Raw genomic sequence first — 15,206 nt, forward strand, 5'->3', positions numbered from 1 at the left:
TTTTATCGAATTCCTGATACTCCTCACTTCATCGTTACGTCGGAGATGCTGTGTCACATCACTCGTGCGCCGACTACAACACCACGTTCACTCTCTTGACGATCTGCCATTGAAGAAGCAGTAACCGATCTAACAACTGGGCCGACACTGTCTTATACAGGGTGTTCCATTGATCGTGACCGGGCCAAATATCTCACGAAATAAGCGTCAAACGAAAAAACTACAATGTACGAAACTTGTCTAGCTTGCAGGGGAAAACCAGATGGCGTTATGGTTGGCCCGCTAGATGGCACTGCCATAGGTCAAACGGATATCAACTGCATTTATTTAAATAGGAACTCCCATTTTTTATTACATATTCGTATAGTACGTAAAGAAATATGAATGTTTTAGTTGCACCACTTTTTTCGCTTTGTGGTGGGTGGCGCTGTAATGGTCACAAACATATGGCTCACAATTTTAGACGAACAGTTGGTAACAGGTAGGTTTCTTAAATTACAATACAGAACGCAGGTACGTTTGAACATCTTACTTCGGTTGTTACGATGTGATACATGTACCTTTGTGAACTTATCATTTCTGAGAACGCATGCTGTTACAGCGTGATTACCTGTAAATACCACATTAACGCAATAAATGCTCAAAATGATGTCCGTCAACCACAATGCATTTGGCAATACGTGTAACAACATTCCTTTCAACAGCGAGTAGTTCGCCTTCCGTAATGTTCGCACATGCATTGACAATGTCGCAGGTTCGAATCCTGCCTCGGGCATGGATGTGTGTGATGTCCTTAGGTTAATTAGGTTTAAGTAGTTCTAAGTTCTAGGGGACTGATGACCACAGAAGTTAAGACCCATAGTGCTCAGAGTCATTTGAACCATTTGAACCACTGACAATGCGCTGACGCATGTTGTCAGGCGTTGTCGGTGGATCACGATAGCAAATATCTTTCAACTTTCCTCCCAGAAAGAAATCCGGGGACGTCAGATCCGGTAAACGTGCGGGCCATGGTGTGGTGCTTCGACGACCAATCCATCTGTCATGACATATTCTATTCAGTACCGCCCTCACTGCACTCGTGCTATGAGCCGGACATCCATCATGTTGGAAGTACATCGCCATTCTGTCATACAGTGAAATATCTTGTAGTAACATCGGTAGAACATTACGTAGGAAATCAGCGTACATTGCACCATTTAGATTGCCATCGATAAAATGGAGGCCAATTATCCTTCCTCCCATAATGCCGCACAATACATTAACCCGCCAAGGTCGCTGATGTTCCACTTGTCGCAGCCATCGTGGATTTTCCGTTGCCCGATAGTGCATATTATGCCGGTTTACGTTACCGCTGTTGGTGAAAGACGATTCGTCGCTAAATAGAGCGCGTGCAAAAAATCTGTCATCGTGCCGTAATTTCTCTCGTGCCTAGTGGCAGAACTGTACACGACGTTCAAAGTAGTCGCCATGCAATCCCTGGTGCATAGAAATATGGTACTGGTGCAACCGATGTTGATGTAGCATTCTCAACACCGACGTTTTTGAGATACCCGATTCTCGCGCAATTCGTCTGCTACTGATGTGCGGATTATCCGTGACAGCAGCTAAAACACCTACTTGGGCATCATCATTTGTTGGAGGTCGTTGTTGACGTTTCACATGTGGCTGAACACTTCCTGTTACCTTAAATGACGTAACTATCTGGCGAACGCTCCGGACACTTGGATGATGTCGTCCAGGATACCGAGCAGCATACATAGCACACGCCCGTTGGGCATTTTGATCACAATATCCATACATCAACACGATATCGACCTTTTCCGCAATTGGTAAACGGCCCATTTTAACACGGGTAATGTATCACGAAGCAAATACCGTCCGCACTGACGGAATGTTACGTGATACCACGTACGTATACGTTTGTGACTATTACAGCGCCATCTATCACAAAGCAAAAAAGTGGTCCAACAAAAACATTCATATTTCTTTACATACTACACGAAATTGTAATAAAAATTGGGGCTTTCTATTTTTAAAAAAAACTCAGTTTATCCGTTTGACCTATGGCAGCGCTACGTAGCGGGCCAACCATAGCGCCATCTGGTTTCCCTCTTGGTTTCCCCCTTCAAGCTAGACGAGTTTCGTTCTTTGTAGTTTTTTCGTTTGATGCTTATTTCGTGAGATATTTGGCCGGGTCACTATCAATGGACCACACTGTGTAGGTGTTGCCGACCGCAGCGCCGTATTCTGCCTGTTTACATACCTCTGTATTTGAATACGCATACCTAAACCAGTTTCTTTGGCGCTTCAGCGTATAATGAAAAACACCATGTGCATTTGCATGAAGTTTCAGTTTATGTTTTCTATGTCTGTATGACAAATACCGTCGTGCAACGTGTGATGTCGAGGTCACATCCTACGAGTAATTCTACATTACTCTCTTAGTCTGGCACATTGTGACTTACTGTTTTACTGATCGTAAATAACGTCAATAGCACAACTATTTATCGAGATTTGACTTGAGCTTTCCAAACCTATCCCTCGTCCTTGAAAATATAACTGGAAATAGTATTCAGTCAAATAATATATGAATCTCGTTAATTTAGCTGGAATTAGTAAACAGTCAAATAACATATGAAATTCACTACGACTTCATGAAAATGCTCGTTTTTTCTACATATTGCCTCTCAAATGCCATATAAATTAAATAATGTGACCCGTGATGAAAAAAATACAGTTTAAAAAATAAGCGTAGCCAGGATTGTAACCCTTGCCTCCTCCAAAATCCTCTTGTTGAGTTCGAACATTAACCACGTTCTTTCTTTTCTTTAAATCTCATTTTGTTCGTTATTTTCTGTTGCATTTGAGCGGGGTGGACTTCGCAGACGTTCCATGACACTCGTTCAGGTTCGTCGTTGACCCATTTACTGAGTTCTTTTACTGCAGAGGGCACCTAACCCTCTGACCGAGCAAGCTTTTCTTATCTTATTTTGTTCGTCAGGGGTCGTATTTGTTTGGGGCGGACGTCCTATGACATCCCTTCAGATTCTTCGTTGATCTGTTCACTCTTTTTTTTTTTTCCTTATGACACAAGGCAGCTAATCCTGTGACAGAACACGCTGAGCTAGTGTGCCGGCTTTGGCTACAGTCACTTCCTCGGGCAGACACCTTCGCACAGTTACATGAGTTACAGTACATACTAAACACGAGAACTTCTCTTTCGATTTTCTTCAGAGTAGTGTACCTTACTACTTCGACATTATGTTGTTTTAATGACTTGCTAAAATTGTACCAAATTTGAAGTAAATCCACGATCGCAACGTCGTTGCCTCCTCTTGTGAGCTAAATGCTTTTCGGAAATCGAGAAAAACCGCATCTACATGACTGCCTCGATCCATAACTCTTAGGAGATCATGTGAGAAAAGTGCGAGTTGGGTTTCACGTGATCGATGTTTTTTCCGGAATCCACGCTGTTTGTCGTGGAGGTCATTCTGCTCGAGATATGTCAAAAAAAATGGCTCTAAAGCACTATGGGACTTAACTTCTGAGGTCATCAGTCCCCTAGAACTTAGAACTACTTAAACCTAAAGAACCTAAGAACATCACACACATCCATGCCCGAGGCAGGATTCGAACCCTGCGACCGTAGCAGCGCGGTTCCGGACGGAAGCGCTTAGAAACGCTCGGTCACAGCGGCCGGCCGAGATACGTCATTGAGTGTGAGTTCATAATATAAAGCGCTATTCGCGCGTAAGCTTCAATTACACTTTTTCCAAAGTCCCTACGAGCGTGTTCTTTCCAACCATATGATTTCAAAGATCCTTGATAACGTCCTACGTCGGTGCTCGTTAAGCGACTACACAAGGTCGTCCAGACTGGGACTGCGCCGTCTCTCGCGTGCGTCATAGCATCGAGTAAATAGGCGCAAGTAGCCGACACTTGTCAAGGAGGCGAGCAGTTGGCTGGTGGACATGCGTGCCGACTACCCAGCGAGCTGCTGTGCGCTGTACGTAATTCACACTTCCTGAGTCGAACAGTGTCGCTGACTCGTACATGGAGAGTGGTCGCGTTGGGAAGCTACTGAGCGCATTGTACTACGAGAACTTTCCGGGACGTCCCCGTACTTCATTCAGTATAACAAAACTTTCGTTACGAACAGCTTCACGGAGGCATAACATCATGCACAACAGTGACAGCCAGGCTTTGTCAGAAGTCGCGTGTGACGGACAAATAATTTCACCTCGCCGGTAGCGTGTGACATCCTAAATTCGAGATCCAGTGCAGTGTGACGAAAAAAAAACATTCAGCACGAGAATGTTTAGTGCTGTAATTGTTACTTGGTTGAGTTTGGCGCTTGTAGCCGCCGTCGCTGCCCTGTCTTACGCGTACCTCTGGTCTGTGAACAACTACTGGAAGAGACTCGGAGTGCCGGGCACGCGCCCCGAGCTGTTCTTCGGTGACACCCGTCGTGTTCTCTTCGCCACAGAGTCGTTCTGCGCTATGCTGCAGACGCTGTACCACCATCTGGACGGAAAGCCTTTTGGGGGATTTTACATGATGATGACGCCGTGTATTATCTTGAGAGATGTCAGCCTCATCAACCGAATTCTCGTTACTGATTTCTCGCATTTCAGCGACAGGTGAGTAAAATTTTACTTCTGCACATCACGTTCAGACAACATAAACGTTACTTTCCTACTCCTCCTTTACTGAATTGGTTGGCAGTAGTCTGGTTGCCAATAGTATCGATAGTAGCAGACCTCCAGTCTTTTCTGTCTCCTCCTTAATATCACTGTCTTCCCTTGCAATTTTTAATTTCTATAGCTCTCTCTCGTACCATCTAAGTAATATGCTGATGTCTTAACACACGTCCCGTCATCAAGTCGCTTCTTCTTGTCAGTGTTTTCAACAAGTTCCTTTCTTCGCCGATTCTGCGGAGATCCTCTTCATTCCTTTTCTGCTCAGTTAACTTTCAACAGCCTTCCGTAAAACCACATCTCAAAAAAATGGTTCAAATGGCCCTGAGCACTATGGGACTTAACATCTATGGTCATCAGTCCCCTAGAACTTAGAACTACTTAACCCTACCTAACCTAAGGACATCACACAACACCCAGTCATCACGAGGCAGAGAAAATCCCTGACCCCGCCGGAAATCGAACCCGAGAACCCGGGCCCGGGAAGTGAGAACGCTGCCGCACGACCACGAGATGCGGACACCACATCTCAAACGCTTCGATTCGTTTCTCTTCTTTTCCGGTAGTATTGCAAGGTAATTTGAAAAAAAGAAAAAATACACATCAGTAATGTACCTCAAAGGCTCAAAAAATGTAACAACACAATATCTGAAGTAGACCGTTTTAAATAACTAGGAGATTGGGCATGAAAAAACGTGAAGGAAAAGACAGCAATAGAGACCAGAATAGATTTTCCGGTTTTCCTCCAATCCTAGATTAAATACTACACAATACTATGCTCCTAACTTAAATACTCAAAAATGTTTTCAGCGGATTAAGGCCTATATTGGATAACAGAAGACTTCTTTTGACTGGGAATGTTCTCTTTGCCTGTGCAAACCTGCTTTCTTGTCCTCTTTGATTCGTCTCATCCAAGATAGCTGAATTCCTTAACTTCGTCTACTTCGAGGCTCCCAGTTGATGTTAAGTTCATCGCTGGTCTCATTTCAGCTACTCCTCATTACTTTTGTCTTTTTCCAGTTTACTCTCAATCCGTACTCTACAGTCATTAAGCTGTTCATTCCATTTAGTATATTCATTAAGTCTTCTTCGCCAGCCGGAGTGGCCGTGCGGTTCTAGGGGCTACAGTCTGGAACTGGGCGACCGTACGGTCGCAGGTTCGAATCCTGCCTCGGGCATGGGTGTGTGTGATGTCCTTAGTTAGGTTTAATTAGTTCTAATTTCTAGGCGACTGATGACCTCAGAAGTTAAGTCGCATCGTGATCAGAGCCATTTGAACCAATTCTTCTTCACTTTCACTGACGGTAGCATTGCCATCAACGAATCTTATAATTGATATCCTTTCGGTCTGCCTTTTAATCTCACTTTTGAATCACCCTTTTATTTCCGTCATTGCTACTTCGATGTGTAGACTGAACAGTAGCAGCGAAAGCTGCAGCCTGTCATACACCCTTTTTAATACGCGTGCTTCGTTTTTGGTCTTCCAGCCGCATTGTTTCTTCTTGGTTCTTGTACGTATTGTGTATACATGTTGTGTATGACCCGTCTTTCTCTGCAGTTTATTCCTATTTTTCTCATAACTTCGAACATCTTACACCATTTCACACTGCACTGTCGAACTCTTTTTCAAGATCGACAAATCCTATGAACGTATCTTGATTTTTCTTCAGTCTTGCTTTCATTATCAGACGCAAAGTGAGAACTGCCTCTCTGGTGCCTTTACCTTTCTTAAAGCAAAACTAATTGTTAGGTAACACCCTCAATTTTATTTTCTATTTTTCTATACATTACTAATGTCAGCAGCTAACATACATGAGCTTTTAAGTTCGTTGTACGGCAGTTTTCGCACTTATGTCCGCTTGCTATGCTCGGTATTGTGTATATGATACTTTTCCGAAACTTGGATGGTATATTTACAGTCTCATAGACTCCAAAAACCAACTTTACTCGGCACTTCCCCCCAATGACTTTGGAAATTCCGAAGGAATGTTATCTGTTCTTTCATCATTATTTCTTTGCAAGTCTTCCAGAAATCTGCTAAACTTTAACACTGGATCCTTATGTCTTCCACATAGACTCCTTTTTTCCTCTTATCACGTCGTCCGACAAGTCGTTCACCTTCACTGACGCACCCGTCAATTTTGGCAGTTAGGTCTCCTTCTCGTCTCAGTTTTATGTGTTTAATTTATCATTTTCGTGGGTCCATCATAGCCGAAGCCAGATCCTCGATGAACGTCAGTGCATATTTCACAGAGCGCTGAGTGATAAAACAAGAAACAATTGTGAGACGTTTACGAATCAATACCATATTACAGATAAAAGTTCTCAACTACTCTGAGCAACTACTGTACAAAATGGTGAAAACTTTTCAACTTGGATTCACTTTTCACCATTCTGCTGCAAATAATAAAACCATGTGAATATTGCACATTTTTCTGCATAGCATTTAAAGAAGTGCACTGTGTACTGTGCAAAACTTAAGGACGAAAGTAAGTTTTGCATGACGCGTACTGCCAAGTAACATAGCTCGATGAAAATTGTTAAAGAAACTTGCTTTCAATAAAGATGCACTCTGTGCCGAATTCACCCCTGAGAACATGGGAAAGGAGTACAGTGTCACAATAACGTTGATCGTTGAGTCAGTACACCCACTCAATATGATGCCTCCCCACACCGAAAGACGTGCACCACTAAAACGATATTGTTTGACAGTTTAGCATGGTAAGTCCAGATTTTACAACATGAATGCTTTCGTGGTCCAACTGTTATGGCGTGGGCGGGGCGCATAACGTTGCAAAGTGCTGACTAACCTTCAAATTTAGAACACAGCGCACACTCTAGTCATTATAATTGTAACAATGTGCTCGAGGAGGTCTTCAGACTTGCTAGTACCGCGGACCGAAAACCCCTCGCTGTAACTACGTAAGAATTGCAAGTTCAACAATAACATGGTACGGGAGAATTCATTATTCCGAATTGGGGTCTTCCCTACCCTAGTGCTTGCCAGATTGGACACAAAACAACTAAGTTTCACAGAATGCTTCCTTAACAGCGTGTAAAAATTTAACAGGACATAGAGGATGCTCCACTGAAGAATTTGAAGTATGGAGCCTGGGGTCGGAGAAACCAGCTTAGCGAGATAGTAGGAATCAATTCACATTACTGTACACTTTTTTATTTACATTTGTTACAATTAACTACAAATACCACCATTGACTCAAGGAACGTACCATTTGTACTGTATCTTACAAAATGTGCTGCAACTGACGGCCATCAACCTCAATGCAAGCATGGCATCTGCGAACAAGGGTCTGACGCACCCTGACAAATATCACTGGCGTATTTCGCAGCACATCACAGGCAGCTACAGTTCTGGTAACTTATTCCATCTCCGTATCCACTGGGATCTCATACACAAGAGACTGTAAGTATCCCCATAGGAAATAATCAAGGCGATTCAGATCAGGTGAACTCAAAGGCCATGGAACAGGATCTCCCCTTCCAATACAGTTCCCGGAAATACAGCATTGAGATGGTTGCGGACATCCACACTGAAATGAGACGGTGCACCGTCATGTTGTACCCACATCCTCTCACGAACAGCCAACTCATGTGGAACTCTTTGTAGGAATCTCAAGAAGAAGTGACCATTCAGAAGTCCAGGTAGAAAATATGGTACAATGAGATTGTCGCCTACAATGCCGGCTCAGATATTCACAGAAAAATGATGGTGTGCCTCTGCTACAGCGCGAGGGTTTACCTCATTCCATACATGGCTACTCCTGCTGTTCGAGATACCATCACGATCAAAAACTGACCTAGTGCGACACTTGGTGCAAAGTCAGGCACTCGTTGTGGGTGATGTGGGTGTAATTGTTGTTCGTGGAGTACTCACCACACGCTAGAATGTGCAGCGACCATTTCACGTGCAATACGACGAGTTCTTGTTGTGGGATCCGCTGCAATACGCCCAGCACCTCCTCTTCAAAATCGGGTGTGCGAGTGGTCCTCATGACGCCAGGTCCCTCGTTTCTTCTGTCCAATGAACCAGCCTCCCGCATTCGTCGATCGAGAGAAATCGTTCCCTGTAAAACCTTTCAATGGCAAGAGCACTGCAACTTACTTCCTCATATACAAGGTGCATGTCAATGAGTTCTGCGAAACTGTACCGGCACTGCTCCATCGTATTGTACTCTACATCTCTGAATGGTTCTGTCGTTGATTCATAGCACTTTCTTCCCTAGGACAGTGTAAATACGATACAACAGAGTAGTGTAAAGAAAACCTGCATCATCACTTCCTAGTAACAAGGCTCCTTCTCCTTGTTTCCTTAAAGGAAATAAAGAAAGTACATGTACCGGATTATCAAAAAGTCAGTATAAATTTGAAAACTTAATAAACCATGGAATAATGTAGATAGAGAGGTAAAAATTGACACACATGCTTGGAATGACATGGGGTTTTATTAGAACAAAAAAAAACACCCCATGTTGCTATACGAGTGAAATATCTCTTGCACGAGTCGTTTGGTGATGATCGTGTGCTCAGTCGCCACTTTCGTCGTGCTTGGCCTCCCAGGTCCCCAGACCTCAGTCCGTGCGATTATTGGCTTTGCGGTAACTTGAAGTCGCAAGTGTATCGTGATCGACCGACATCTCTAGAGATGCTGAAAGACAACATCCGACGCCAGTGCCTCACCATAACACCGGATACGCTTTACAGTGCTGTTCACTACATTATTCCTCGACTACAGCTGTTGTTGAGAAACGATGGTGGACATATTGAGCATTTCCTGTAAAGAACATCATCTTTGCTTTTTCTTACTTTATTATGCTTATTATTGCTATTCTGATCAGATGAAGCGCCATCTGTCGGACATTTTTTGAACGTTTGTATTTTTTGGTTCTAATAAAACCCCATGTCATTCCAAGCACGTGTGTCAATTTTTACCTCTCTATCTACATTATTCCATGATTTATTCAGTTTTCAAATTTATACTGACTTTTTGATCACCCGGTAAATAAACAGCGCAGTACTTATGAACTTGTAGTCCTTTTAGTTGTAAATGAGCTGGAAAACAGTAATGTTAGACAAGGTGGTAGGCACGTTTACTTCCATATCTCCTTAAGCTGGCATCTATGATCCCATGTTCCTTACCTCAAGTTGTTCACTGGAGCATTCTCTATGTCCTGTTATTTTTTTTGCACGCTCTTACCGAAACACACCGTGTAAAGGTCAGCTCCATATTTTTTGATCCTAAATGAAGATGAGTAAAAAAAGAAAAAGTTACATGACCGAACTCTAAGGGCGGGCCGCCATCAGATCACGTGGCCCGCGTGCCGCGGTCTGTGCATTCCTGCTGTACTCCTTCCCCATGTGCATCTTTCCGGGGAGCATTCGGCCCTGATTTCATTTTTTCGCGTGACAATGTAGGACTGCATCGAATAGCGCAGTTAGAGGAGCTCCTGAAACGAGGGAAATTCGGCGAATGGACTCGCGCGCCCGTCCCCCCGACTTAAATCTTATCTAACACGTATGGGATGCGTTGGGGAGACATATCGCAGCACGTTCACGTGCGGAAGCGATATCCCAACGGTTGTCAACCCCGCCGGTGGAGGAATGGAACCTCTAACACTAAAGCTCGTTAACAAACTTGGGGTCACAGTGAGAGCACGTTGCTGGACACGTATTGCTGCCGGTGGTGCTCATACATCCTATTAAGGGATATGTCCCGCCTTTTGAAATGTACAGGGGACTCACCGATAGATCTGTACCTACAGATTGGAAAATTGCGCAGGTCGCACCAGTGTTCAAGAAGGGTAGTAGGAGTAATCCATTTAACTACAGACCTATATCATTGACGTCGGTTTGCAGTAGGGTTTTGGAGCATATACTGCATTCAAACATTATGAGTCACCTCGAAGGGAACAATCTATTGATACGTAATCAGCATGGTTTCAGAAAACATCGCTCTTGTGCAACGCAGCTAGCTGTTTATTCGCACGAAGTAATGGCCGCTATCGACAGGGGATCTCAAGTTGATTCCGTATTTCTAGATTTCCGGAAAGCTTTTGACACCATTCCTCACAAGCGACTTCCAATCAAGCTGCGGACCTATGGGGTATCGTCTCAGTTGTGCGACTGGATTCGTGATTCCCTGTCAGGAAGGTCGCAGTTCGTAGTAATAGACGGCAAATCATCGAGTAAAACTGAAGTGATATCAGGTGTTCCCCAGGGAAGCGTCCTGGGACCTCTGCTGCTCCTGACCTATATAAATGACCTGGGTGACAATCTGAGCAGTTCTCTTAGATTGTTCGCAGCTGATGCTGTAATTTACCGTCTAGTAAGGTGATCCGAAGACCAGTATCAGCTGCAAAGCGATTTAGAAAAGATTGCTGTATGGTGTGTCAGGTGGCAGTTGACGCTAAATAACGAAAAGTGTGAGATGATCCACATGAGTTCCAAAAGAAATCCGTTGGAATTCGATTACTCGATAAATAGTACAATTCTCAAGGCTGTCAATTCAACTAAGTACCTGGGTGTTAAAATTACGAACAACTTCAGTTGGAAGGACCACATAGATAATATTGTCGGGAAGGCGAGCCTAAGGTTGCGTTTCATTGGCAGGACACTTAGAAGATGCAACAAGTCCACTAAAGAGACAGCTTACACTACACTCAATCGTCCTCTGTTAGAATATTGCTGCGGGGTGTGGGATCCTTACCAGGTGGGATTGACGGAGGACATCGAAAGGGTGCAAAAAAGGGCAGCTCGTTTTGTATTATAACGTTATAGGGGAGAGAGTGTGGCAGATATGATACACGAGTTGGGATGGAAGTCATTACAGCAAAGATGTTTATCGTCGCGGCGAGACCTTTTTACGAAATTTCAGTCACCAACTTTCTCTTCCGAATGCGAAAATATTTTGTTGCGCCCAACCTACATAGGTAGGAATGATCATCAAAATAAAATAAGATAAATCAGAGCTCGAACAGAAAGGTTTAGGTGTTCGTTTTTCCCGCTCGCTGTTCGGGAGTGGAATAGTAGAGAGATAGTATGATTGCGGTTCGATGAACCCTCTGCGAAGCACTTAAATGTGAATTGCAGAGTAGTCATGTAGATGTAGATAGTAGTTCTTTCTTTGTGTGATCCAAGTTTCATGGAGCTACTCTACTGGCAATTAAAATAGCTACACCAAGAAGAAAACGGGTATTCATTGGACAAATATATTATACTAGAACTGAAATGTGATTACATTGTCACCCTATTTTGGCGCAAATACCCTGAGAAATCAGTACCCAAAACAACCACGTCTGGCCGTAATAACGGCCTTGATACGCCTGGGCACTGAGTCAAACAGTGCTTGGATGACGTGTGCAGGTACAGCTGCCCACTGCCCATGCAGCTTCAACACGATACCACACTTCATCAAGAGTAGTGAAGGGCGTATTGTGACGAGCCAGATGCTCGGGAACCATTGACCAGACGTTTTCAACTGGTGAGAGATCTGGAGAATGTGCTGGCCTGGGCAGCAGTCGGTCATTTTCTGTATCCAGAAAGGCGCGTACAGGACCTGTAACATGTGGTACTGCATTATCCTGCGGAAATACAGGGTTTCGCAGGAATCGAGTGAAGGGTAGAGCAATGGGGCGTAACACATCCACTGTTCCACTGTTCAAAGTGCCGTCAGTGTGAACAAGAGGTGACCGAGACGTGTAACCAATGGCACCCCATACCATCACGCCGGGTGATACGCCAGTATGGCGATGACGAATACACGCTTCCAATGTGCGTTCACCACGATGTCGCCAAACACGGATTCCACCATCATGATGCTGTAAACAGAACTTGGATTCATCCTAAAAATGACGTTTTGCCATTCGTGCACCGAGGTTCGTCGTTGAGTACACCTTGGCAGGTACTCCTGTCTGAAATGCAGTGTCAAGGGTAACGGCAGCCATGGTCTCCAGCTCTGTTCGTGCAGATGGTTGTTGTCTTGCAAACGTCCCCATCTGTTGACTCAGGGATCGAGACGCGGCTGCACGATCCGTCACAGCCAAGATGCCTGTCATCTCGACTGCTAGTGATACGAGGCCGTTGGGATTCAACACGGCGTTCCGTATTACCCTCCTGAACCCACCCATTCCATATTGTGCTAACAGTCATTGGATCTCGACCAACGCGAGCAGCAATGTCACGATACGATAAACCGCAATCGCGATAGGCTACAATCCGACCTTTATCAAAGTCGGAAACGTGATGGTACGCATTTCTCCTCCTTACGCGAGGCATCACAACAACGTTTCACCAGGCAACGCCGGTCAGCTGCTGTTTGTGTACGAGAAACCGGTTGGAAACTTTCCTCATGTCAGCACATTGTAGGTGTCGACACCGGCGCCAACCTTGTGAGAATGCTCTGAAAATGTAATCATTTGCAAATCACAGCATCTTCTTCCTGTCGGCTAAATTTCGCGTCTGTAGCACGTCATCATCGTGGTGTAGCAATTTTAATGGCCACTAGTGTATGTTACTTGGTAGTGACACATCACGCGGATGTTACTATCACCGTTACGTTTTACGCACCAATGTTGTACTACCGGAAAAAAAAAAGAAATTGGTACGCCTCTTTAGAGGTTCCAATTCACTCAGTGTTTATTGCTACAACAGTGCACATGATTTACGTGAAACTTTTACGTTTACAGATCAATAGAGCACGCTTTTCTAACGTAACGGATATCGACCCAAGCTGAAACACCGACATTAGTTCGTGGTGTAGCCTTCACCAGTGCCAATGCAGGCGTTTACTCTATCATCCAGTGATCGTACAGATGTCGAATGCTGTCCTATGGTATGTTATGCCAAGCCTGTTCGACTTGTTCATGTAGTTCTGTAGGTGTTGTTGGTTGACAAGTTATACGAGTCACTTCTCGGCAAATCATATCCAACACATACTCGATTGTAGACATGTCCGAAGATTGTGGTGGCCAGGGTAGTTGCTGCATTTCTTACAGAGCACGTCGAGTTTCACAGACAGTGTGTGGGCTGCATTGCTGGAACAACATATCACCTTCCTGTTGCAAGAACGGCAGAAAACGGGTACAACAGCATTCTACACCTATCGAGCGCTGATTCGTACACCTCCATACACACCAAGGGTGAACTAGAGTTGTGTGTTGCAATTCTCCGAAAGGACCATCCTGCCATTCGGAAGGCCACAGCTTGTCCGCTTTGAAACTTAGTCAGTTGGCTGTAGGAAGCACGAGTGTGCCTCCGTGGCATGGTTGCCTGCTTGCTTTACACGTTTTACCCCACTGAGTCTTCTGACTGTGAGCATTCTCTGTTAGGAAGGATGGGCACAGATTGTGGCGGTTATTGTGTATCATCAACATGGACAAATGCAATGAATATGGATGATATGATACTCTATGGTATTCTGCGGTTTGAATTCACTCTTTTTTTTCATTTTGTAAATGAGACTGGCAATATTATACCCATGTATAATGCATTATTCACACTACAACTTTTCCCGGATAATTATTTTGTTCAAATTGCACAAGAATGCCTCCTGACGTAGTGTAATAATGTTGACTGTAAGTGGTGTTCATATCACTAAAATTACAGATCGTACATCAGAGGTTTAATAATTTTTGTCTTCGATGGATTTAATTATTCTTAGCAAACTGATCATGAAAAGGAACCACAGAATACCACCCGCACACAACACTGACGTGATTCGTGCGTAGTTCAATTTTGGCCTGACACATCAGCAATGAAATCTTGTTCAACAATAAATACCATCAGCACTGTTCTTAGAAAATGCAGTCTCATTCGATTAATTTTTTCTTTTATAAATAGAGTTCAGTACCACCGGTGCACATTTATTTCTTAGACATCAGAATACTGTTTGCAGTTTCAAGTAATTTAAATTTGCCGCTGTGATAAAAGTTAAGATGGCGGCCAACAAAAGATAGAGGATTCCTTTTTTAATAAAGGTTTTCCTTTGCTCAATAAATAATTAATCATTTAAATTGATGCCACCAATAAAAAAATTATTAAATTGTTTTGCAAATTAGTTTAACACAAACCCATGCTATTTTCAACTAGAAGTACAGATGAAGTTGCTATATAATCGCAACTAACAATGGTTGCGCTTCTTGCAGCTACGATAAAACAATTAATAGAAAATTATAATTAAAAGTGGAAGTAAATTTTCAATAATTAATCATAAATAGTTTTAACGCTTTTGGCTCTATTTGCTTTTAGCAGCAGATGAACATCAAAGTACAATAATTTTTCATTAAATGTTTTTCATTCAACAGACCTCAAATCGATTCGCGTCTTGCGTCGGCGACGTACATCAGAAGAAGACGGCAAAAGGCTACAAAACAAAAGAAAAGAATGACATAGATTAACAAAGAATGTGAAACGAATATTGTCTCTGTTTTACATAATTATCATCTTTTAAAGGATTAATTACCGTGGATGTTATAAGATGGCGCTCTCATA

General features: G+C 43.5%; 1 protein-coding gene across 1 annotated transcript in view; it reads left to right on the plus strand.

Annotated features, from left to right (window-relative positions):
- Nucleotides 1-3,940: 3,940 nt before the first annotated feature.
- The window catches only part of LOC126335207 (cytochrome P450 6k1-like), a 117,752-nt gene continuing 106,486 nt past the window's right edge, over nucleotides 3,941-15,206 (plus strand). The window contains exon 1 of the mRNA XM_049998219.1: nucleotides 3,941-4,643. Within this exon, the coding sequence (XP_049854176.1) occupies nucleotides 4,318-4,643 (326 nt within the window). The 5' untranslated portion in view covers nucleotides 3,941-4,317. The remainder of the gene's footprint in view (nucleotides 4,644-15,206) is intronic.

This window comes from Schistocerca gregaria, chromosome 2 (genome assembly GCF_023897955.1).
Source record: "Schistocerca gregaria isolate iqSchGreg1 chromosome 2, iqSchGreg1.2, whole genome shotgun sequence".
Classification (NCBI taxonomy): Eukaryota; Metazoa; Arthropoda; class Insecta; order Orthoptera; family Acrididae; genus Schistocerca; species Schistocerca gregaria.